At 36.1% G+C, this 27,792-nt stretch overlaps 1 protein-coding gene across 1 annotated transcript in view; it reads right to left on the reverse strand.

The window, feature by feature from the left end:
- Thsd7b (thrombospondin type 1 domain containing 7B) overlaps positions 1-27,792 on the reverse strand; it is a 719,928-nt gene that overhangs the window by 389,570 nt on the left and 302,566 nt on the right. Inside the window, exons 7-9 of the mRNA XM_090343132.1 lie at positions 14,249-14,440; positions 12,391-12,625; positions 5,792-5,907 (exon numbers count right to left, since the gene is read on the reverse strand). Of these exons, the coding sequence (XP_090199258.1) occupies positions 5,792-5,907; positions 12,391-12,625; positions 14,249-14,440 (543 nt within the window). The remainder of the gene's footprint in view (positions 1-5,791; positions 5,908-12,390; positions 12,626-14,248; positions 14,441-27,792) is intronic.

Raw genomic sequence — 27,792 nt, forward strand, 5'->3', positions numbered from 1 at the left:
GCTTGAATGTTCCAAGACTGAGAGACACTGCAATAACCACATTGCTGTTATTAAAGAAACAACATTGGACCCTTCAGGCTGGCATTTTCTTTATAGGCTGAAGAAATAGGATAAAGTAGCAAGTAAAGTACCAAGAAATGGTTCTTAATCATTCAATTGATTTATTAAAGGGACTTAAAAAAAAGTAAGAGAGGCCAAAACAGGACCAATGATTGGTAGATCCTTGATTTACATAGATGATTTTAGGACCATATTGGTCCTTTAAGGACAGACTTATATAAAAAGAATAAAAAAAGAAGTTGATTACTGTCTAGCAATATGCCATGGCTTGAAAACACTTTAAGTCTTAAAAATTTAGCTCATAAACCTAGCCTTAACAAAACCTGTCACTGCTCATTCATGGTCAAGACACAAATCACTGCTAAAGCACCTAGCCATCTGCAACCTACTCGGATTTCAGAGAAGTCTAGAATGGATTTGGCTTGGAATTCCTATGATCTGTTCATTTTTCAATCATATCACCGACCTATTAAATTAGAATCTCTTAGATTAGGATTCAATGATTGCATTATTAAGACAAGTTTAATGACTACAGAAGTAACTGCCTCTCATGTTCATGACCCAAACTGATGCCACTGTTGTAAATAATATCCCTCTGACCGCTTTAGTTGAAGGGCTCATTAATGGGTTCATTCAGGCCCATCCTCTTCCTAGAATACAATTCCTGGCTTCTCAGTTTAGATGCATTTCTCCACCCCAGGAATATTCCTCTTGTGTTGTCATCTGCTGAATAGGTCCAGATTTACAGTTCCCACTTTATAACTTGGAAAGTGACAATCCCCTGCTGAGAAACTTTTAATAAGTTCATCTCAATTACAACTTTGTACCCAAAGCCTAAGAATCACCAGCAAACAAATAGAAAGACAGGAGTCTAGGCCTCATGCAGATCTTTCAAATTAGAACCTGCCTTTAATAAGATCCCCAGGATCTGAAAGCACATTCAAGCTTGAAATGTATTGTCCTAGAGCACCATTCTCCAGAAAATTCATTGAAGAATAATCTAAAAAAGTGAAATTCACTACTAATGTTAAAAATTCCCATTTTTCTCTTTATGGGACATTCCTGCATTCAAAACACATGTATTATGTGGCAAAGATATGTGCTATCCCACGCTTTGTTTAGAGGATCCAGCAGTGAAGATGGAGAAAATGGTCCCTCCCTTCCATAGCTGGATATAATATCTAACGACAATTAATAAGGAAAGACAAGCTGCTTGAATCTGTAAAAGGAATGTGTGAGAGACTATGATCTGATATATTGCATGAAGTGGATCAGGAAAGGCACTGGGGCACCCTGGGAGATGAATGATGTATATGAGGAGAAGCAGCCCTATGTAGATGACAGGGTGAGTATCTGGGAAAGATCAGAGACACCTACCTAGTACCCACTCTCTGATAGGCACTAATTTACATGCTTCTCTTATGGCAAGTATGATTATCAGGTATATTTTATAAATGAGGAAGCTGACGCTGAGTGAGATATACTCATGACAGAGAAAACCTAGAAATCCAAATCTAGCCATCTGCCTATGCTTTTGAATTGGGAAGAGCACATCATGGCATAAATGGGTACTAAAAGAAGAGCCACAAGCCCAGAGTTAAAACAAGGTCTGTTCATAAACCTATAGATACTGTTATTTAGAAAGTTTTATTCTCCAGGGCTTTAGCTTCTTAGAATGATACATTTCTTACAGTTCTATCCTATGGCAATTAGGCCAGAATTTCTAGTTATAGAACTGGAAATCTTCAATTTAATAATGCTTCTAGGTGATTCAGATGCAATAAAGTTTGAGTGCCATAGAATGAAAAGCAACTTCTTCTTACAAGCTTTCCATTTTACAGTGTCCCCTAATTAACCAATTGTTACTTAATAATATATTGGTCCCAAGATATGGACAAAACACAAGGATAAATAAGATTGAAGAAGAAAACTGGAAGAAATCTGAAAATTGAATCTTTACTCCTTCAGGTCCCTGACTGCCAAGCTGTGAAAAGAATTATCTAGTCTTGAAAAGTTGGAGGCAAAAAGATACCACAGAGGTTTAGAATTATTTTCATTACAATGCCAACCATTTAGACAACTAATTCAATCTCTGGAAACTTGAGTCAAATTTAAACTTGCTAAAAAAAAAAGTTATTTCATATGCTGCCCTTAGCCATAGCTAGGAGAAGAGTCTCAGGCCGCAGAGAGATTTTTTTGAACACTGAACACATGGAATAGAAGGGCCTGAAGAAATCTCTGCTCTCCAGGGTGCATGGGCTCAGCAAAGCTAATTTGTCTTCCTAAGTATCGGGGGACTTTGATAGCCTCAGCACCAAGTCTACAACCAGGAGAGTAGGATTTTTTTTAATTCAAGCTTTTCTTTTCTTGTTACTATACCCCTAAGGAATTATGTGATCCCTTGTGAGAGAGAAGATAAAAGCTATAGTAGGGTCTCAATGAAGCAATATCAACATATATTATAATAACCCCTTTTAGCTTTCTAATATGTATCTTAAGAGCCTAAAATGTTTTCAGGCACTGACTATGTTAAAGTATTTAAGTATGAAAATTCTAAAAATGAGCTGCTTTTTAAATTCTACCCTTTCAAACAGTGACAAACAGAGGAGCTTCTCTGTCCAGTCTTACTGGATATCAGACTCACCCACCAGCCTCCTCAATTAACACTGCTCATATGCTTCATCTACTCTACATCTCTATTCACAGAAAATGTTTGGGAGAATTTCAGGAAGAGATTACTGTTGTCACTGCTCAAAAGATCAGATAAAACTGGGCAATGGTGGCTTATGTCTGTAAGCCTAGTTACTTAGGAGACTGAGATTTGAGGATTACAATTCAATGCCAACCCAGGGAAGAATGGCTGTGAGATATTTATCTCCAATTAACTACCAGAAAACTGGAAGTAGAGCTGTGGCTCAAAATGGTAGGTTGCCAAAAAACATGAGAAGGGGTATCAATGTGCAAGAAGTAATATACACTGATGAATGTAACTGTAACCCCTCTATACTTTATCCTGACATTAAAGTAAAAGAAAAAAGAAAAAAAATGGTAGATTGCTAATCTTGAGCAGAAGAGCTCAAGGACAGTATTCAGACCCAGAGTTCAAACCGTAGGTCTGGCTTAAGTACCTTCTTATTTATTGTTTATTTCTGGGTCTGTCTATAAGCAAAGCTTATAGGGTATTGCTATATTCATTTTGAAGCAAAGTAATTTTAAGAAAATTATAGTAAAGAGTTTTGATTGTGTGTGTGTGTGTGCGTGTGTGTGTGTGTGTGTGTGTGTGTGTGTGTGTGTGTGTGTGTGCATGTGCCCAGGACTTGGGTGCTATTCCTGAGCTTTTTTGTTCAAGGCTAGCACTCTACCATTTGAGCCATGACTCCAGTTAAGGCTTTGTTTGGGGGTTAATTAGAGATAGGAATCTCACAGCTTTACCTGCAGAAAACTGAAGTTGGATCCTTCTATATCACCCTGCAACAGGATTAATTCCAAATGGATCAAAGGCCTAGAAATAAAAGCAGATACCCTGAAAACTTTATAAGAAGGAATAGGAGATACACTAGGTCTCCTTGGGACAGGTCCAGACTTTGTTAATAAAAGACCCAGAAATACAACAAATTAAAGAAAGTTTGGACAAATGGGACTGCATTAAACTACAGAGCTTCTGTTTGACAAAGGACATAGCTAGGAAGTTAAATAGAAAGCCTACAGTGTGGGACAAGATCTTCACTAGCCATACAACAGACAAGGGTCTTATATCTAAAATATATCTACAGCTCAAAAAATTGAATCTCTCCAAAACAAATCTCCAAAGAAACAACCATCCCATTAAAAGGTGGCCTAAAGACTTAAAAATAGACTTCTCTGAAGAGGAAGTAAGAATGGCCTATAGACACATGAAGAAATGTTCCACATCTTTGGCCATAAAAGAAATGCAAATCAAAACAACTCTGAGATTCGACCTCACTGTAGTTAGAATGGCCATGATCAAGAAATCTAATAACAACAGATGTTGGAGGGGATGTGGCCGGGAGGGATCACTACTACACTGTTGGTGGGAGTGTAAACTCCTTCAACCACTATCGAAATTACTATGGTGATTCCTCAAAAGGCTAAACATAGAGCTCCCCTACGAGGGAACAATTCCATTCCTTGGTATTTACCTAAATTTCCACAACAAGGAAATACTAAAGACACTAGCATAATGATGTTCATTGTAGTACTATTTACCATAACAAGAATATGGAACCATCAAAATATCCCTCAGCAGATGATTGGATCAGGAAGATATGGTACTTGTACACAATGGAATTCTATGCTGCCATCAGAAAGAATGACATTGTCATTGGAAAGACTTGGAAAAAGTCATATTAAGTGAAGTAAGCCAGACATTAAGGAACATAGGCTCATTTTTAATAATTAGTACACATCTAGGACTCTCTTAGCAGAGGATTACAATAGCTCAAAACCTAGGTATATAAGGTTATATAGGATAAGACTAAATTAAAGGATCTCTAGGATATGTACTGTTATTTCTCCTCTCATTTTTGCTTTTTGGTTAATTTCATATTGTTACTGTATCTGACTTTGTTGCCTGGTGTATTGCATATATGTTTATTTGTTTATTTGAAATAGGAAAGGGAAGGGGGGCAGAAACAAGATGATTGGGAGGGAGTGGGGAGAGGGGGGAAAGAGTGCATATCAATGTGTGAGAAGTAATGCACCTACTACCTGACAAATGTAACTGTAACTCCTCTATGCATTACCCTGAAAGGAAAAATAAAATTTAAAAAAAATCCTCACAGCTTTTGATGGAGGAGCTGGCTTCAAACCACAACCCTCAGTTCTTAGCCTCCTTGGTAGCTAGGATTACACAGGCTCCCAGTAAGCATAAAAATTTAAATGTTCATACAGATGTCACTTAGTGGCAAATAAAATATTGATGATGACGTCCTTTACCATTGTCACTATCCCTATGATATGTGGTTTCAAAGGCCATCAGCTCTAGGACAGTGGTCATCATGTTTTCATAGCACTTTCATGAAGTAAAGCTATAAATACACTTGGCTGGGATGTTCTAAGGAAAAATGCTAATACTCTTGATCTCTGACAGGTTGTTTCTGTACAGTTTTATACCTCCTTTCTTCCCCAGCAAGTTGGTACAACAATAGAATGAGAACCACACTTTGCTTGAATGAACATGATCATCAAGAACAGTCTTCCAAAAAATATACACACCCCTCTCTGGGGAATGGAGCCAGTACTTTTTTAGTACTTCTTTTTGTTAGATTCACCTGTTTTACTGTGGCAGTGGTAAAATCCCAGGGGGCAAAGCTGGGCTTATGAGTCTAGGAGAAATGAGAATGGGAATACATGGTAAACTTTAGACCTTAAGCTAAAATTAAACTAGGGAACTGTGGGTAATTGAATTTCCATATGAGTTCTTTCATCAGGGAAATGCGATAGCTTTGGGAAAAAGACCTATTCTTAGAAAGAGAGTCATTTCTTCTGCACATTCCTATGTATTAGTCTAAGGTTTGGATATTACAAATCCTAAATATATCCAGGTACATAAATAATCACCATGATAAATAAACATTCATATTTCTTATAATGTCAATTTCTGTACTTGTACAATGCTTTGTTAACCTATTTTTTCCTGTTCTTCCAGAGTGCTGATGATGGTGATCAGATAGCTCGGAAAGAAAGCACAAGGAAAGTAACATAGCCTTACCTGGTTGACACAATCTGGGGCAAGATGTCCACTCACTGAAAGCAGTCACAACACAATCTTTTTTGCATGGGAGAAAGCAAGGTCGCACCGTTTCAGGTCGTGTAGAATCTGGACATCTGACAAAGTGAAGAGACTATGTCAATGTTTGGTTGAAACACCAAAATATTTTGAACCAACTAAGAAAGAGCATTCCTGCAACTAATGAAAGAAAGAGATACAAGTAATGTACATTAGTTTTTATTGTTGATCCTCATGGCTCTCTTAAAAAACAGAGTTACAGGATGTGTGAAAGCTAACTTGTATGGTCCATATACAGAAGGCGAGTGCTTAGTTCAGTGCCCTGCTTCTGTGATGCTAGTTACTGCTATTCATACTAATAGCAGTAAAAGGAATTCTCTTTATTTCATATGATAATCACAAGCACAAAAATAATAAAAACCACTAAAAACCACATGGAGACAAAGCAACTGGAAGAAAAAACATGATGCCCCAAATATCAAAGTAGGAAAGTTGGTAATTAAATATATAATTAACAGACTTTCACTAGAGGAGAAGAGAGAAAATAGAGGACAAAAATTACAAGGAAACAATGCACTGAACTATTCCACACTAACAAAAGAATGGCAATTCAGCAAGAAAATCCCAACAAGGATACACAAAATGACCAACAAAGTAAAGACAGAGATTATTCAAATATTAAACACAGAGGAAATGAAGAAATTAATCATTAGTATAGAAAAAGGAAAAAAGTGGAATTTTCTAATGAGGAAAAAGAACCTGACTGATGTCAAACCACCTCAGCTAACAAAATTATAAAAGTTAATGTTTTTCATAGTTTTAAAACTGAAATAATGCAAAGACCAAAGGACTGAATTTTATTTTGGAATGGAATGTCTCAAAGGTTGTTCTTGCTCTAATAAGGTAGATGCAGTGAGTCAGCCAGATTTTGTGGTACATATCTGCAGTCTCAGATACGAATTCTAGGCTAGTCCTGGGAGGGGATCTAGATTCTCAAAAACAATGGTTCCTAAGGAGAAAGAGGGGCAGAAAGAATGCAGCAGAAAGTTCAATGTTTATCCTACAAAATTTAGAAAAGCTAGGGTGGTTAGATACAATGTTGGGGGGGTGATATTGATCAAGATACTTTGTATTCATAAACTGCTCTGTTAATTGACAAGTCCTTTGTACAACTACTTAAAGATAATTTTTAGAAAGGACAAAAAGTGGGGAGGCTGGTGCTTGACCAAGGAAAGCAAAATTATTTACCCAGCACTGGGCTTGGGTTTCATCTTCAGTACTTCAAAAACAACCAACCATACCAACCAACAAACAAACAGGATGGATAAAGAATGGAGCATGGGTGGAAGTCTGGATATGCTTATCTGACAACATGAGTGTTCCTTGATTCTCTGTCTAACTCTAAATGGCACAAAGAACAAAGTTGTTATAGATAGAAGTCCTAAGTTAAAGTATTAAATTCTTATCTTCATTATGATAGTCTTCAGAGTGGTAGCCTTTGGGAAGTGACTAAGTTGACAGAGTAGAATTGTCATTAAACAACTAGAGCCCTTATGAAGAAAGACATGAGAAAGCCTTCTACTGTTATTATTATGGGTGAACTAAGTGATTGCTTATTCAGTAAAAACAACAAGAAAACAATAACTGCAATAAAAGTGGTTGTAAACTGCAGGAATGATTCAAAAGCATTTCTCTGGCAAGTACAAAGCTCTGAGTTCAAACCCCAGTCCTGCCAAAAGCATGGGTGCACGTAGTAAACAGAATACAATTAGAAGAGAGGATAGTTATGACTTGTTGCTTTCCATCATCAATATATCTGTACTTTTTACTTGTATGGAGAATATATTACTTTGATAAAATACATTAAAATAAAAATTCATGGACCACTGAAGAAATTAAATCCTATCAGTGACATTATTATTAACCATCCTTACACACACACACACACACACACACACACACACACACGCACGCACGCGCACACACACACACACAAATTAAATGATGTTTATTCTCAGCCCTCTCACTACCTCTCCCAGTACATGATGAAATGAAGAATGCAGCTTGGCTAGTGCCTTTTCCCCGTGCTCTGAGGGTTATGGAAGTAGGAGGACATGAGCCTGCTCAATGTTCCTCCCTACAGATTCATGAAAGAATTGAGAACTATCTGTAGTGCTGGATCTTGTGTTTTCTACATGGGGTATCCATATTCTGGGGACTTTAACCTAGAATAGTCTCCTGGGAACTGATACTATATTGACTCCACTAGCATCACTCACAATAAAGGCTCACTGGGAATCTCGCCAACTCTCCATAAAACGCCTTTTCCTGTGTGTTCTCCCTTTCATCTTCAAGACAGAAAGAATGTCACTCTCTTAGTGGCAAAGGCCAGGTTTAGGTTACAGTGTTTTTTCTCAGAGGCAATGAACTGAGGACCTTCTAGATAAGGAAGTCAGAGTCTAACTAACTTCCTTTTCCTATTTAACTGCATGTTGTCTGTTACTGCATACACTTCAATTTCCATGAATTTCCTACCAATGTCCAAAGATATCAACGTTGTCTACTAAATTAATATGTTATCTACTTCCAAAATCTGTAACGCTTAGTTTCTCTGTAAGGTTTAGTTTCTCTATCATTGCCATTATTGACCAAAACAAGGCTTTTGATATCATTTGTGTTGCTGTTTATAGTGTTGTATGCTATTGTATAGTTTATTATGCTATGTGTAGAATACACACGAAACATAAACTAATTTTTAATGTTTTGATGAGGAAATCTCACCTTATATCATACTTTAAAAGGACAGATCTTCTCTCTGTGTCTATTTAGCAATTGCAAGTGACTCATTATATTGTATTTTATGTAATGAGACTAAAAGAGAAATTAATTTGTGGAAGATGTTTGGCTTATTTCTCCCACCCTTCAAAAATAAGCTTACAATCCAGGAAAACATGCATTTTGAGTTAGTAAACTAAGTTTTTCCTTTTTAATTCCTATTTTATTTTTCCTACTTTCATGCACATAGTAACTCATGAAAGGGTATCATGTTATGTAAAATGTGAATATATTCCATTTTGATACCTAAATTTCCCTGGCCTTGCTTCCACCCTGGAGGCTCAGCACTGGGTGGGAATTCATCAAGCTGAGCCCTGGGACCTGCCATTCTTCATGTTGTTCCCACAACACTCCATCTCCCTGATCACTCATCCAACCCAGGCTTGACATATTCATCTCACTCAGGTTGATGGGGCAAATCAGCCAGGTTTTTATACACTAAATGTTCAAATGGAGCTATTTATTACTCTAACTCACAAAATACTGCCAGGCGTTTTCACAGTGAAGGCAGAAGGTATCTTATCAGAAGCTTTGGGAGGCTGGATACTGTGTTTGTAATCTCTGTTATTGTTATTATTCTTTTTGACATTACAACTGAAAGACACTGGATAATAAAACAAACAACCAAACAAATGAAACACCCAAGGTACGCCAGCAAGCTCTCACTTCCAGTTCAGTAGTAGCTAGCTAGCGTTCATTTTCTGATAAAATCAGTTCTATCACTCATGCAATAGGAACATTCTCACGTACAGAATTACGCTGGCACCAAAGTACCATGCCAGGTATACAAGAAGTTGCAAGAAACTTGGTGCCTTTGCTGCAATGGACTTAAGAAAATAATAAAATGCATTATTTTAGCTCATTCATTCTTTTCCTTTACATGAAAGTATTTATTTTTACCTGTTTCTATCTCTCTCCCACACTCAAGGATTTCACAATTTACATTTCCCCTCATTCATGCGAGGTGAATTAAGCTTTTCTGGTTCTGTTTTTTGTTGTTGTTTATTTGTTTGTTTAATTGACAAGAGTAAGGCAATGATCCTTTCTAGGTATCACTATGCCTGTAATCCCAGTCTCTTGGGAGCTAACTGTAGGATTATGGTACAGGGCCAGCCACTCAGGATAATCTGTGCTCATAAACTCACACATTTACTTGATGCCCTTTATGCCACTATGTAAATATAATTTAAATTTTTATAAAGAAACACTATCTGAAAAATAAACCAGAAATATCCCAAGGACTAAGAGTAAAACCTATGTTGTAAAATGCTTACAAGATGTTCCCCGTTCAATTCCTAGTACTGCTCCTCTACTCCTCCCCCATTTGAAAAAAATGTATTTCTATGCTGATAATCTCATTGAGTGCTTTAATGGACATTAAGTACCATTTTCTTAGCTTAATTAGTCTGATTAACCTCATGGAATTTTAATTAAGTAAATCTACAAAGATCAATACAGGATGCTCATCTTTAATAGGATTATTTGAAGACATACATACAGTATGTATTAAAATTTGGTTAAAACTCTAACCTCATTAGCAATGAGAAATAATTAATATTAATATCCCTTCCCCCTTCATTGCCCTCTCTCCCTGTTCCTGTTTCTCTGTCGTTCTCTCTGTCTGTCTCTCTTTATATATACATAAGTGTGTTCTGTGTGTCTGTGCTAGGGGCATATCTAGATAGGTCCTTTAAAAAATTACTTTTTGGTGAACTATAGCAACATTAGTGGTTACTCATTATTATACTTTATAGTCTCAAATATAAGAATTTTCAAATAAATGCAGACAAGTGTATGAAATGCTATAAATTTATGGTAAAGCCACATTTAAAAAAATCACAATATTTGAGTAAGTTTTTATTAAATCCTTCATAAAAACTGCAGCTGAATGTAATAATGAGATACAGGGGGAAATCTAGGATTTTTTTTAACACTTAACTCAATTTTTCCAATCTGAATAGCCCTTCAAGAGGTGATAATAATTTATTCAGCATATGTCAGTCTTGATTCCAAGTCCATTTTCTAAGAAATGAACAGAATATATTCATGTCAAGTAGATTTCTCCTAGCAAAGTTCAATTCTAAAATCTTTTAGAAAACAGATTCGATTTTAAGCATTCTACATCTTCTAATCATGATACACACAATTGTTTACAGTATTTTAAATGTAGTCTAAGTTGTTTGTTTTACTTTAAGTCTAATGTTTCATGTCTTTTATAATGCTGAATGTTTGGGTTATAGTATTAAATTTCTCAAAAGACTTAAATTCTTTTTCCGTCTACATAAACTATTAAAGACATTACCATATTTCAATGCAACTTCATAAATTAGATTATTGCTAGACTAATATGACATAAAATGCTACCTTTATGCTTGCCAATAATTCCATTGATTAATATGTACATTCTGTATAGATGGTACAATGACTACCAGAAAAGTTGAAAAAACACAACTAGTGCAATTTGTATACTCTACCCTAAAACATCACAAGTAATGTAAAACTAATAGCTGGGGAAGAAAGCACATTCATGGGTTAATCATGTCATATTTGCTAGAATTTATCATGCTAGCATCCAGCTCCTATGAAGTTTTTGATTCCTTGTTGAAGTCAATTGGCCAGAATTTTATTGAGTACTTTTGCATAAATATTCATTGAAGAAATAGGTCTAGCCCAGCTAAGTGGCTCACACCTGTAATCCTAGCTACTCAGGAGGCTGAGATCTGAAGACTGTAGTTCAAAGCCAGCCCAGGCACAAGAAAGTCCGTGAGACTCTTTATCTCCAATTAACTATTAGAAAACAAGAGTGGGGCTGTGGCTCAAGGGGTAGGATGGTAGCCTTGAGCTGAAGAGCTCAGGGACAATGTCCAGGTCCTGAGTTCAAGCCCCATGACTGACAAGAGAAAAAGGGGGGAGGGAGGGAAGGAAGGAAGGGAAGGAGGGAGGGGGAGAGGAAGCAAGGAAGGAAGGAAGGAAGGAAGGAAAGAAGGAAGGAAGGAAGGAGGGAGGGAGGGAGGGAGGGAGGGAGGGAGGGAGGAAGGAAGGAAGGAAGGAAGGAAGGAAGGAAGGAAGGAAGGAAGGAAGGAAGGGAGAAAGAGAGAGGAGGGAGGGAGGAAGAGAGAAGGAAGAAAGGAAGGAAGAGAGAGAGAGAGAGAGAGAGAGAGAGAAAGAAAGAAAGAAAGAAAGAAAGAAAGAAAGAAAGAAAGAAAGAAGAAGGAAGGAAGAAAGAAAGGAAGAAAGAGTTCTATAGTTCACTTTCTTTGATGGATCCCTATCTGGTTTGGGGATGAGGGCTATACTGGCCTGATAGAATGAATTTTGTAGTGATCTTTGCTTTCAATTCCACTGAAGAGTTTCAGTGATTTCTCCTTCAAAGAATAAAACATAGCTGTATAATTTAACCTGTAGAAAATATATGTTGACCTAATCTTCATAGGATTTAAGAAGAGTCAAAACTACTGTCAGCTCAAGAAAACTTCTTTGATCAGGGAAACATATTTGTTGCTTATCACATTATTTACTCTTATCTATTAATAAATACACTTATAACAAGTACACAATGTGATACAAACCACAAGTCTGCTTCTCTTTGTTTAAAGCACATATCTTATTCTGCAAGGGCAAGTAACAAGAACAAAAACAATAGCATTCTTAATCTTGCACAAGTCAGCTGTTTAATAAATGCTCTCAACTGAAAATATTCAGTTATATAGTGAATACATGTACTTTTAGTAATAGCTTGAAAATACCTTTTGGTCATCACTTGTCCAACATGACTCTTGACACAGAAGACCTTCCGTGTCTGAATGCCCACCCCACAGGTCGCTTCTCCATTCCAGCCAATAGTTGCATTCAGAGTCGTTACCAATGTGTTTTCAGAACAGAGACCCCAAGGCGATGTCTCCCAGTAGAGCTGTACACAGGAATGGTCATTGCATAAACGATACTCTTGGAGGACCTGACTATGAGGACATGGCTTTCCACCTGCCAAAAATTAGAATAACACATAAAACATAATTGCTGATGTTTTTTTTCTTGTTCTCTCTCTCTCTCTCTTTTTTTGGCCAGTCTTGGGGCTTAATCTCAGAGTCTGAGCACTGTTCTTGAGCTTTTTCTGAAGGCTAAAGCTCTTCCACGTTTGCTACTGCACCACTTCCAGCTTTTTCTATATATGTGGAATCAAACCTAGGTCTTCATGCATGCTTGGCAAACACTGTACCAAATCCCTGGCCCCTCTTGTTCTTTTTTTTTGTATGTATTTGTGTGCATGTGTGCATGGATATATGTTTTGATAACTTAATGGCCCATAGGACTGTCATAGTGAATAATTCTTCCCCTTCTAAGATCAAATATTTCTGACCTGTGCCAAAAAGTGATGATGTTTATGTTATACCCCTTTTTTCACAAATGACTGATGAAAATTCATTTTAAGATGCCTATTCTCCACCAAGTAGTGCATTCTGCAATTTGAGAAATGTGGTAGTATTTGTTAAAGCTTGGCAGAAACTAGTTCATCCTTAAACTCTAAAATAGCATCAGACGGTGTGCTATCCACTGGCAAAGAAAACAGACAGATGTACATCCTTACACACTGGGTGAATCAGATAAACTTCATTACTGCCTTTTCTTTCACATTTTTATATCAATGTAAGAAGAGGTGTTTTTCAAAAGTATTGATCTTTTCCTGCTATTCCATGCAATAATGTTTTATTCAAAGGTCAAACACCCAAGATTTGTAACTTTAAATTTGTTATTCTTCTTAATTTTGTTCCAATTAAATATAACTGACTTTTCCCCTTCTAGAAATACAAAAGATAAGATGGGAAGAAACTGTACTTTAAGATTATGAACATCTTCCTTTATCTTGACCCTGTCCCCATTTCTCAGGATCACAGAACACAACCTTGCTTAAGAAGTTCCTCACAGCCAGGGTCCTCTCTATCTTGCTGTTCAAATAGAGCCAAAGGCAGAGGAAGCCAAGGAGGATAAGAAAGGACTGGAGTGTGTATCTGGAAACAGAGACCATCTCAGTAAGTGATAGGTGCAGTTGGTCCTCTCATTTGTTCTGATGTCACCATTAGTATTTCCAGCGCTCTTTTTTACCTTCTTCAAAGTTGTTTTTACAGCTTTCATGTTCTCTCCCTGCCTATAGTATGCCAACAGGACAGATCAGAAACCAGAGTCCATGGATCAGCTAGCTTGCTGATGGTGTTGGCAGTTCTTGCTTGAAAAGTCAGGCCTCCTCATACCTAATTTAAAACCCTTTTTTTTTTTACTAGATGATCCAATTATGTTTCCAATTGTCATAGCCATATGAATCATTCTGTATGTTGATCAAACTTTGCTAACTTCTCTAAGAAATGTAATCAGTGGTTGTCAGTTGGTTGATAGGGACCAAATATAAATATAGCCAAAACAATTCATGTGAGTATGTGAACACAACAAAGATAAAAATAGAGGATTAAAGGGAAATGGGTATGAAAATGAACATGTTAATTTAGGTTCAAAAAATAGTGAAATTACTCATGGGTGCCTTTGCAGTTACTAATGGAAATAGTAAAAAGGATCATTGAACTACTGAATCCAGAATGATTTTCTGTTGCTCACCTTCTCCTGCCAATGCCAAGATATATCTTGACCTAGTCTGTTTCCCATCCGAGTTTTTATTTGAACAAGACTGGGAACAAGATGACCACATTGTCCATTCGCTGATCACACAGTCCATTCGGCAGGGGATTTCACAAGCCATCCTTTCAGGAGGAGGAGGTACTGAGCAGAAGCTCCCTGACACATCTTCTCCTAAAACCAACCAGTTCAAGACAGAGGTTGATTAATGCAAAATCAAGGCCAGTCCAAGGAACATTTAAGTTCATTGCATGCTCAATTAGTTCCGTTTATTACAGAAGACTTCACCTGTTGTCTAAATCAATGAAGTACAAAGAATTATGGCTTTCTGCAGCTATCTATAATGTTTATGTCAAGAACAACTGCCAAGACACAATTTGGCATTTAAAGGTAGATTCCACTCTGAAGTGTCTATCTGTCATCCTTCATAGGGACAACATTGATTTCTTATGAAATTATATAGCCATGGATGGTTGGAGATATCCAGGGTTGGAGATAAGCAAGAACAACCAAGTATAACAAGCATATACTTTTCTTCAAAATGGAGATCACGGTGGCCTGCAAACCACAAATTACACTGGACATTACAAGACACACTACAAAGAGGTAGTTTGTCTTTCTGCTTTTTATATACTGCTTTTATCTTTAGAAATATAATATTAAGATGAATTTGTCCTCTTTGTATCTTGCGGTAAATAATACAAAATTAAAATTTAAAGGGATTGTGGCAGAAATTACATAATGACACAAAGTTAAAAGCTAACGGAAAGCTTGCCTTAAGACATTAGGTCCAAAAAAAAAAAAGACATTAGGTCCACTTTGAACAAATTTAATGAATTCATAAACCAAAAAACAACTAATACACATCAAATATCATAATTTATCTATTTTGCTATTGACATAGTATTTTTTATAAATACTATACAAAATCTTCTGATATCATATTATAAAACAAGATTGTTGAGAAAATAAAATGAGGGGTAATGTTTAGCAATTAACAGCTATTAAAGAACAGTGGGATCATGTCCAACTGGCTGCCTTTACCATCCAAAGGACTACAATGATTTCTAAAAATACATTTTGGAGGTTATTTATTTGCTCTAATTTATTATAATTCTTTTGAGCTAATAAGTCATTTCTTATTATTCCCCATTATTCACAACCAAAATCAGAGAACACAAAGAATAGAGTTGCCATTTATTTAAAATAACAACATAAAATGTGGGATGGAAACAAAGGGAGAAAGGCATTTTTGTCTGAATGACTATAAAGCTTTGGAAATCTGTTATTATGATCCATCAGATGCAAAAAAATAATAATGACTGAGAGCTAGCATGTATTGAGCAACTTTTGGTGCCAGACTTTGTGTCAATCACGTCACACTAAGGCTTGGCAACATAGATTGAATCCCCATAAGAAGCTTTTAGGGTCTGGATGATCTATCTCAGCTTACAGATATGGAGTCAGAGGCTGGGGGAAGAAAACTGACTCATGGTTATAGACGGGTTTTGGGAGTCATCTGAAATTCTGTGACTCTTGAACTTCCATTTTCCCATTAGCCAGTCTGTATCCAATTCCAAGGAAGTGGATATTCTTTCTTCTGAGGAAGTAATGCAAGCTAACAGTCAGCAAAACTGCCTGAAGGCGAAGACAGTGCAAGGATAATATCTGCATTCATATTTGTAAATGAGGCCAGGCTCATTTCCCTTGAGGTACAAATAAAACTTTTCAAGCATATTATGAGAAGTAATCGAGATTCTAGCAGATAATCAAGCTGAAAGACTGGTTCCAATCAATAATTCCCTTTTCAGTCTCAATCTGTTTTCAAGTTGTATTTACACTGTACATATCCCCCTAGTACACACATCAAGAAAACACATAAGCAGTGACTTCCCCAACTCCTGATAAAACAGGCAATCCCAACCTGTTCCATTACTTAGCATTTTCAAATAACATTTTAAATAAAAATTAATTCCCATACTTGTGAATATTATTAGCATAATTTTCTAACAAAGCTCTTTAAAGCAATGCCTTGAAAAGACATTTTGAAGAGATAAGAAAAATTACTAGGAGTCTTAAGAGAAAATAAAAGTATTATAGGAATTGAGAAGTCCTGTGTTAAAAATAGAAAAATCAGTCTCACCACTGAAGAACTGAGTATCAAGTATATAAATAGCATTGGGAATTTTCTGGGAGGGAAGTGGGTGTAGCATTTTCCCACAGTGTTTTATTAATGGCTATACTTAATTAATGAACATCTTCTTGAAAGAATTAGGATGTAATATTATGCTTGGAGAAAAACCTATCTTTAGTTCTTACTAGTGATTTATGCTTGCAACATAGCTACTCAGGAACTGAGACATGGAGGATTCTTCCCATTTCAGAATGGAAAGAAAAATCATGACGCTCTACCTCAAATTAGAAAGTACAAATGCTTGGCTAGAGGCATTGCTCAAGGGGTAGAGTACCAGCCACTCAAACAAGTTGAGCAAATGTAAACCCCTGGGTTCAAGCTCAGGTATTACCAAAAAAAATAATTATAAGTTTTTAAACTATTATTTGCCATGCACATACTAGGCCCACTATGTATGATGGGATAAACATAGATGAGATTGTTGGTTTACCTCCTATTAGAGCTCATGGGTAATGATATGATTGATAAAAACATTAAAAAATTAAGCCAAGCTGGGCACGTGGCTCATGCCTGTAATCCTAGCTACCCAGGAGGCTGAGATCTGAGGATCAAGGTTCAAAGCCAGTGGGCACTAACGTCCGTGAGACTTTTATCTCTAATTAACCACCAGGAAACCGGAAGTAGTACTGTGGCTCTAGGAGTAAGGCAGTAGCCTTGAGCAGAAGAGCTCAGGGACAACGTCCAGGCCCAGAGTTCAAGTCCCACACCAGACAAAATAATGAATACATACATACATACATACATACATACATACATACATACATATATAAATAAAGCCAAGTCCAAAAGTAAACCACAAGTTGCAAATTCATGGTTCAGATAAAATCAGAAAACACTAAAGTAACAGGAGAAACTGCTCTTGAATAATGACACAATATGTTTTTAGTGGACCTAGAAAAAAAAGCTGAGAGGAGCACTCAGGAAGGGCATCTCAGGCAAGAGAAGGGAGAACTAGGGTAAAAATGGGAGGAAAACATAGCATTTGGAAGACAATTACTCCTGACTTGGGGAGAAAGGAAATTTCACAGTGGAAGAGTTACTTATCAAATTCTGAATGACCTAGATGAATACGAGTTTGATTTTATTTGCTTTCTATTTGTTCTCACTTCTCATGACCTAAATTTAGAATCCTCCCCCGTTGTCACACATTGAGAGCCCTCTGCATCTACTTCAAGAGCACCAATATTTGCAAAAATCTGAGCTTTCTTATAAACTGATATGTCCCTAAACTCATGGCAGTTAAATGTCAAAACTACAACAAACATTTTGATATGTGATCTATTTAGGGTAATTCAGGAATGTGAGCACACAGTACAGAGTTTTCTGACAGAAACCAAACTAACAGTCATAAGCAGACCAACATTTTCTTTTTTTTAATTTTTTATTGTAATTAATAAAAGGGTTACATGATATTTGCCAGATAGAAGGTGCATTAATTCACATACATTGATACCATTTCACATGTCTTGATACCCTTTACCCTCCCCCCACCCCCCATCTTGGTTTTCCCCCCTTCCCTATCCAATTTCAAATAACCAAATACAAATATATCCAATATATCAGATAACAAAGTGAGATACTGTAACAATATGAGATAACCAAGGGACAGCAAAAGAGATGAGAGATAACATAGTACATTAAGGACAACAATCATTCATTATATGGCTTTTGTTTCAATATCCTGGAGGTCTTTTCAGTTAGCTTCATACTATATGGCCTTATGTATCAAGGTTTTGCTCTATTGCAAATCTCTGCTAGTAGAGCCCAAGGTTTCTACTGATTAGGACAAATGAGGGAAACCATTGAGCCTAAGTTCCTTTGAGTCTGGCTTACTTCACTTAATATGATTTTTTCTAAGTCTTTCCACTTCCTAACGAATGGGTCCATGTCATTTTTTTCTGACAGCAGCATAGAATTCCATTATGTACAGATATCACATCTTGTTGATCCATTTATTAACTCAGGGACATCTAGGTTGGTTCCATATTTTTGCTATGGTGAATAATGCTGCAATGAACATTGCTGTACTGGTGGATTTAGTATGCCCTTGTTTCTGGATGGTTGCGTAAATGCCAAGTAGTGGAAATGCTGGGTCATAGAGGAGCTCTATGTTTAGCCTTTTGAGGCACTGCCATACTGCTTTCCATAGTGGTTAAATGAGTTTGCACTCCCACCAACAGTGTAGTAGTGATCCCTCCTGGCCACATCCCCTCCAGCATCTGTTATTATTCATTTTCCTGATCCTGGCCATTCTGACTGGAGTGAAGTGTTTTGATTTGCATTTCTTTTATGACCAGAGATGTTGAGCATTTCTTCATGTGTCTATAGGCCATTTTTGTTTCTTCTTCAGAGCAGACTCTCTTTAAGTCTTTGGCCCAACTTTTAATGGGATGGGTGTTACTTTGGAGATTAGTTTTGGAGTGATTCAATTTTTTAGCTGTTGATTTATGTTAGATATGAGGTCTTTTTCCGCTGTATGGCGGGGGAAGATCTTCTCCCACTCTGTAGGCTTCCTAATTAATTTACTAGCTATGTCCTTTGCCATACAAAAGCTCTGCATTTTAATGCAGTCCTACTTATCCAGCCTTTCTCTTATTTTTTGTGATTCTTGGTCCTTATTAAGAAAGTTTCGACCTGTGCCAAGGAGGCCTAGTGTATCTCCTATTCCTTCTTGTAAAGTTTTCAGTGTGTCAGCTTTTACCTCCAGGCAGACCAACATTTTCATATGTTGTTTTGTATAAGAAATCATGCCAAAGAAAAGTTACAGGGCAAATTCTTTATTTATTTTTTTGCCAGTCCTGGGCTTGAGCTCAGGGCCTGAGCACTGTCCTTGGACTTTCTCAGGTTAGAGCTCTACCACTTGAGCCTCAGCACCATTTCCAGGTTTTTTCTATGTATGTGGTACAGAGGAATCGAACCCAGGTCTTCGTGCATGCTAGGCAAACACTCTACCACTAGGCCAAACTCCTGGCCACTACAGGGCAAATTCCATATGTGATGTGATCTAGCATGACACAGGTTAAGTACTGAGAAGAGAATCCTAAACACCTATGCTCTTGGGGAGGCCACTCAAATTCAAGGAAATCATTTACCTTATTGTAATAATAACTTTCACTCTCTGGAGTGGTCTAAAGATCAAAGATGACTTATAAGACACATATATTGTCAGCTAACAAATGGAGGGTTCTCAATATGTAAAAGCCTCCAAATGAACAAAATGAGGCCTACCAACATAACTTAAGGATGTTCATTATCAGAAAAATACTGATATTCATATCAGAACTATGAAATGAACTAATTATTCCTTTTATATGGGGTGTAAATAACTATCATCATTTGCCTTCGTAGGCTCACATAAAATACAAAACATATTTATAATTACCTAGATCATCCTATTGATATGATCGACTAATCAAACCATTTATGAGCCCCAATAAAACAGCTGAGCTTGAAACAAAAACCTTTTTCTGCTCATCTATGAAAGTATTATTATGTTCACATTGTCTATACAGAATGTGCTGCATGAAGAGCATTTATGCCTTCCAGTTTTGATTTCTGGTATGGATCAATGAAACCTACTGAAATCTTATGCAGGCTTAGAAAATAAAGCAGCACATGACACAGGAGTTTAGTCATTAAAAGTGATTATTCACAAGCTCACATACTCTAATGCCTAATAAAGTAGAATATACTTAAGAGGAAAATTGAATTCATCATTCAAGAAGACTCTGTAAAATTATCCCCAATCCTCACCAGACTTCTTGATATCAATAGTAACATTCATTGTGATGACTGGAAGATTGGATAGTACTTCAACCTTTTCACTTAAACTCTTCAAAAGTAATTCAATATGATGGAATTCATATAATATAAAATTATTTAACTATTTACTCTAATTTACAGTGTTTGCAGCACTGGGGTTTGAACCCAAGGCTTTGCCTTCAGGCATCTTCCAGTCTGTTTGCAAGCAGTTGGTTTGTCAGATAAAGATCTTCCACTAAACTTTGCACTCATCAGTTTCAGACTGACCTGTCTACCTCCACCTTCAGAATAAGTAGAATTAAAGATATGCACTACCACATCAATTCCAAATAAAGTAAACATTGCAGTAGTCTTTTAAGTGGCAATGGTAAACAGTTGCCATCACTATCAAGTTACAAAATACTTTCATCACTCCAAATTAAATCCCTTCATTCATTCACCTCCGCATTACAGCCATACTTCAGTCATCAGAACTACTTGTATACATTCAGTTTTTATAGATTTATCAATTCTAAGTATTTCAGTACACTAAGTCAGATAATTAGTAACCAATAATAAATTTTATTTTATTAATATACTTTGAAAGTACATGTGCATTTTAGCATGGTGAAATAAGGCATACTATTTTATGACTGGCATTCTATATATGTACTAGAATTTATTTATCTGTTCACATGTTGATGGGTATTAGTACTGCATCATATTTTGAAATGTACTTAATAGAACTACTATAAACATGAATTTATTTATACTTGTCTGACTATTTAATTTCAGTTCTTTTGGACTTATACATGAAATTCCAGGAGTGTCTTTGTTGCACAGTATTGTTTGCTGTGATTCTAGAGATGAGGCCAAAGAAAGCCAGACTGTAAGGACCTGCCAATAGGGCATACTTCCACTTATTCTAATGCCTACCTCTTCCCAGCTGAAATCAAAGTACTCAGACAAAAGATGCTTGAAGATATAAGTACACTTATTTGAATTTTCTGATTTTTGTTATTGTTTATTTTGGCATTTTGCAGCACTTATAATCCTTGCATGCTAGCCAAGTGACCTAACATCGAGCTACATGCCATTCCTTCGTACACATTTTTAGACATTGTCTTGCCCATGCAACTTTGAGGCCAGCTTCTTACTTGTGATTTTCCTATCAGCCTTAAATAGCTGAAATTATAGATATTTATCAACATACATGACTTCAAAATTCTTTAAAATTATTTTTTATTTTTATTCAAATGTATAAATGACTTAAAATATAAATTGTAGGCTTTCTGTCACCATCAATCATGCGACACTTTGAGCCATTTTAGGGCTCTTTTCATAACCTCTAAAAGAAATTCTCCCCAGTTTACACATATTGATATGTCACATATTGATAGGGTAGGCAGATGCTCTACCACTTAAGTTTCACCTCCAGTCATTTTTACACTGGTTATTTTTAAGTAGAGTTTTTCTTTATGTGTGAGGATCAGCCTGGATCAAGACAGAGACTGTTCTTCCCATAAAGCTGGAATAGTAGGTACACACCACTATGAACAGCCATTGGCTGAGGTGGAGTCTCATAACATCTCTCTAATGGGTTTCCCTTGATCCATAATCCCCATATCCTATCCTACATGGACAAGATTAAAGGCTTTGAATTACAATTCTTATCTTCAAGCTACTATTTTAAACTGAACACTAATTCAGTTATCAGAGCTCAGAAAGCCTGCATCAGGTGAATTATATCTTTATATAAGCTCTAACCAATGCCCATTGGCATTCTTTGTTTTGTGACCATTAAGGAACTATAGAACCTAAAATTATGGGCTTCCGTTTCCTCTTGAATAAGCATCCTAGTCTACAATACTTACATTCTGACCCTAGGCTATAAATACCTCTAAAAAAAGTGAAAACAGTAAAGATTTGAACACAAAAAAGTCAATAGAAGCATTCGCAAATCTACAGTAAAGGCAAGTACTGTGGTTCAAAACAATAATTCCAATGATGGAGGAGTATTACAAATTCCAGAACATATTGGGCTATGTAGTGAGACCCTGATGAGAAACAAAACAAAGTAAGTCAAATAAACAAATGAAAGATCCCAGGTCTGCAGCATGATTTGAAATGTAGATGTAGACTAGCATTGCATTATTATATAAACTTCAAACTACTTACTCTTCCAAAAGTAATGCACATGTGGTAAGTTACTGATATTTCATCTTGTATAATATTATCCTATCTACTAAAAATAATGAAAGTTATCAAAATATTCAACATGCCATAAAATTGTATATCCTATTTAAATCTCAGAAAAGAATGCCAATAAATATTAACTAAATATTTGCCAACAGCTGAGTAAGATATCAGTCAGCAGAGAAGAAATTTAGCAGAATCCATAAGAGTTTACTCTAGTTAAATCTAAATGTTACTTCCTCAAAAGCTAGGCACCTCTGGACATGATTCTAGTCAACTAAGGGGATGTTTGTATTACAGAGTCCAAGCCCCGTGCTCAACAAAAATAAATAAATAAATAAATAAATAAATAAGCAACGGGCAAAACAAAATCCTGTTTGCAACATCCTAATATCACTAGCAATGTGGTTGGCATTTCTTCTTGCTCTTTCAGAAAAAAAAATCTGTATCTTGTTTGTGTATATAGGAAGAGAAATGTATGTTTTCATTGAATATCCATATTAACATCATTAGTCTGGCAGTCAATACACTTGAGGCACAGAGAAGCTGAAACCCTTGCTAAATGCTTGTTTGTTTGTTTGTTTTCACTTATACATCAAATAAATATCTGAGTTGAGATTGAAAAATAAGTCTGTGATATTACAAGCTTTATCGTACCCATAAGTTAGATTACCTCTTGCTTTTTATTGTGCATATGTCTTTTCTTTGTATCCTTTTAATGTCAAACCACGGGGAGTGATTGCACACAGTTCACTGTTCAGTCACTAGTTAAACTAGCATCAGAAGGAGTTAAGTCCAAAAGAGTGGGCAGCTTAGAATGGTACCATGGGGATAGGATGAAGTAGGTCAAAATCATAGGTTGCAGATCTGAAAGAGTGTGAAATGGAGAAATAAAAGTGTGATGTAGAATGTAAAGATACAAAGGAGAATGGTTAAGGTGGAACACTCAGCACAAACAGTACTGTTGATAGTATTAACATGATACAAACTCAGATAAAAATATAATACAAATAAAGGGTGTTCATAGAAACAATGAAGCCTTGGTTAGCATCTAACCATAATCCTCAGGTTTCAGCCTACAGTGTAGATAGGATTACAGGCACAAGTCACCACTGCTTGAATAGAATGTATTGTGATAAATGTCACCTCTTTCATTGTTTTCCTACGTCCTTCTCACTTCCACTTTTTCCATCAGTTTTCTTAATTTTATAGGAAATATATTGATTTTATGACTGCATTCTTTTCACCTCCCTTTCTTTATCTGTCTACCCTCTCCCTTAGATACTACTGCATACTTTTTGAGTATCTGTTTCTTGGTATTTATTTTCTTGGACTGTGAGTTTGATGTTCTAAGGAATCACACTGTTTGGGTTCTCTCCTGAATCTTTCTTCCTTCTTTTCAGTGCACACAACATGAATGCAACACTATATATTGTCTTGGAAATTTTGTTTGTTCTATAGTTGAAGTATTTTCAGCAAACTGATCCATGTGAATCATTACTCACTTTTTGAAATTGTTTCCATTGACTTCCATGATCTGTGTTACAGGTCAGCATTTTTTGTCTACATAGCTGATACCCACCTATACCTGACTCCAGTTAAACCCCTGTTTCCCTGAGCAGTCAGCCCTTCCACATTCCACAGGAGTTGAGTTGCAGGATTTTGGTCACTCCAAGAAGGATAAATAACTGGCACATTATCCCACTCTGTCCCTAAATAGACAACCATTTTTCTGTTTTTTTGCTCCCTTTACCCAGTCTAAAATTTCCAAGCACACCTTCCTTAGCATACAGTGCTGCTGAAACGTACTAAGAAGAAAGCTATAGAACATTACATCCACATGTGGTCATCCTCCTCCACATGTCCCTCTATGCTCTGATGATCCTCCCTTCTGATCAAGAAACTGACCAGTGTAGGGTCCTGGCTCATGCTAACACTGTACATTGTAAGATTTGTGACAGTCCTGCCAATACCTGCAAAGAATGACTTGAAATCTGATGACAGTTTTTCTCCTTATGCCTTGTCTTATATATGAATATCAGTTATCCAAGCATATTGTTTCTGGAATAAGATTTGAGATTCTATTTTGTAGCACTGATTTTCTATTTTATTCATAATATAATATTCAACTTTTCTAGTCATAGTGGATACCTCAAAAATCAACAGAAAAAGGGTCTTGTTAGAAAGACAGAGAAGAGAAAAACATACTCAGTTATTCAAAATAGAATCTCAATGACACTTGCTTAAGGTAGAAACACAAATTACCGCACAATTTTACAGAGAAACTGCATAATTTAAAAAGATGACTCTGAAATAAAATAATAATAGTAGGCTAAATAAGACTATAAGTGCTGGTACTTACACTTCTAATCCTAGATACTAAGGAAGCTGAGATCTAAGCCAGATTGGTCAGGAAAGTCTGTGAGACTCTTATTTCCAATTCTCAGCAGAAATCTACTAGTATTGCTGTGGCTCAAAGGGGTAGAGTGCTAGCTTTGAGAAAAAGAGCTCAGAGACAGTGTCCACGCCCAGAGTTCAAGACCCATGACTGACCAAAAAATATATAACATCCTATGCACTACTTGAAAATGGACATTTATATCCCAGCAAACAATGGACTATAATATCCAGAGTTTTTGATGAGTGTCTGTGATGTCTGGATCTCAGATACTTGTGAAAGTTACCAAAAATGACCTTAGAAAATTGTTTCTTCATGCTCCATATGTGTTCAATAAGGAACAGGGAGAGACAATATTGTCATCTCTGAGTATATTACTGGGTCTGGTGATTGGAAAATTGCAAAGCACCGTTTATATAAGTGGCCTTAACATGATTAGTCCTTGGGAAAATGCAAGTAAAATTACAGTATATGATCAACACATACACAAATACAAATATATACATGTAATTATTATATAATTATACACACCATATATATTTAGTTCCAAAAATAGAACCAAAAATATTTGGTGATTCTTGGTATCACTATAGGCACAGAATTGTGGAAAATGATTTGAGCTGAATTTATTCTCTCCCTCTCCATTCCAATTATCTTAGGTGGAACAGTAAAAGGGGAATTGAAATGATTATGAAATTAAAATTAATATTTATTTATCATTCTATCTAGCTAGTTTCTATGCTAGTTTTGCAGAAAAGATTTCAACCAACTGGTATAGAAATATACCCACTGAGACTACTCCAAGTTCTTTGGAAATTTCTTAAGCATTTGAAAATCAATACTTTAACATAGACTAGATACACCAACAGAATAATCATTTCTTTCTATAATTAACTTTAAAAAACATTATGTAAATGCCCCTACACAGGGGCCGGGAGTTTTGCCTAGTGGTTAAAGTCCTTGCCTAGCATGCATGAAGACCCGGGTTCGATTCCTCAGTACCACATACATAGAAAAAAGCCGGAAGTGGTGCTGAGGCTCAAGTGGTAGAGCTCTAGCCTTGAGAAAGTCCAAGGACAGTGCTCAGGCCCTGAGCTCAAGCCCAGGACTGGCAAAAATAAAAAAATAATAATAAAAATAAAAAAATAAATGCCCATACACAGAAAATATATAAAAATTTAACTACCTCACTGTAATTGCACAATTAAGAAGCTTTCAATTTTTTGTGATGTAGAACATTGCAGTGAGCCTTCTTGACCATATAATTAACTACTTTTCTAAATTTCTGCAAATGGAAAACAAAATCAGGGAATATGAACTTTTACTTACAGGAAGAATGTTGCTAGTTTGCTTTTGTGCCCTCCATTATTTAGCATCACCTATAGATTTCAATGATCACACAGGCAAAACTGACATTTTTGTGTAGTATAATTTTATGATTTTTGGCAAATGCAGACTGGCACAGATCAGCATGTTCACGGCACAAGGCAATTCTATCAACGCGTGAACAATGCCCTCCTGCTATTCCCTTTAGAGTTAGTTCTTTCCCAAAGTCAACCCTCATTGATTATCAACTTTTTTTCTGTCCTTTTAGTTTCTTTATCCCACAAATGTCATAAGAATAAAATTTTCCAGTCTAGACCCTTTAGGTTTTGCTTCTTTCACTTAGCCAAGTACATATGGCATTCTTCCATATTTCTGTATTTATCAATATTGTATTCATTTTTGTTGCTGAGTAGGATTGCTTTTTGTGGATGTAGCATATTTTGTTTATTCATTTCTCAGTTAAAGGACATTTGGGATTGTTACAGGTTTTAGTGATTATGAATAAAGCAGCTAAGCAAGTTTTTTTGAGAATATAATTTTTTCTTTCTTTCTCTTGGATAAATAATAAGAGAGGAAATGTGGATTCATACGGCCAGGACTGAACTATGCTGCAAAGAAGCTGGGCATGGTGCATTCCCACAGGCATCTGCACAAAATTCCACTATTCTGTGCCTATAGTGATACCAAGAATCACCAAATATTTTTGGTTCTATTTTTGGAACTAAATATATATGGTGTGTATAATTATACAATAATTACATGTGTATATTTGTATTTGTGTATGTGTTGATCATATACTGTAATTTTACTTGCATTTTCCCAAGGACTAATCATGTTAAGCATCTTTCTGTGCATTTGTTTGTCAGTTGTATCATCTTCTCTAGTGAAAGGTCTTTTCAAATTTGATTCATTTAAAAAAATTTTTTTTTGATCAGTCATGGGACCTGAACTCTGGGCCTGGGCACTGTCCCTGAGCTCTTCAGCTCAAGGCTATTGCTCTGCCACTTGAGCCATAGCATCACTTCCAGTTTTCTGGTGGTTAATTGGCCGTAAGTGTTTTTCAAACTATCTTGTGCCAAGGGTGACTTTGAACTATGATCCTTAGATCTCAGCCTCCTAAGTGGCTAGGATTATGCAATCCACACAGAAATTCTTGATTAGATACACAGTTGGCAAATACATTCTTATAGAGTGATTTTTATTTTCATTTTCTATGTAGTGTTTCTGAATAAAAATATTTTTTCTGAAATCCAATTTTCAATTTCTTTCCTTTTGGAGGTTATGTTTTAGTAGGAGTTGTTTTAACATTAAGGATGGTATGGGGAAAATACATATGTGAATAAAAAGAGCCAAAACAAGAGCAACTTAAATTTTTTAGGTCAAATGGGTTCTTTAATCAGTATGTACTAATATATAATAACAATACTAGCATTTCACATTTGGTACTAAGGGTATTGTTCCATGATAAGCAGAACTACCATGATCCCATTACTTCCTGTCCTCTGGTGATAAAATGGAAATTGCCATCAACTATAACAATCTTCATACAGTGTCTATGCAATATAATGTACAATCTAGGAAGAGAAACATTTATGTCTCAAAACATTATATCAAACATCTGGCATAATGTCAGACATAGAATAGAGCTCAACAAATTCTGGCTGAGGGAAG

Source organism: Megascapheus bottae, chromosome 12 (genome assembly GCF_031878675.1).
Source record: "Megascapheus bottae isolate mThoBot1 chromosome 12, mThoBot2.hap1, whole genome shotgun sequence".
Lineage (NCBI taxonomy): Eukaryota > Metazoa > Chordata > Mammalia > Rodentia > Geomyidae > Megascapheus > Megascapheus bottae.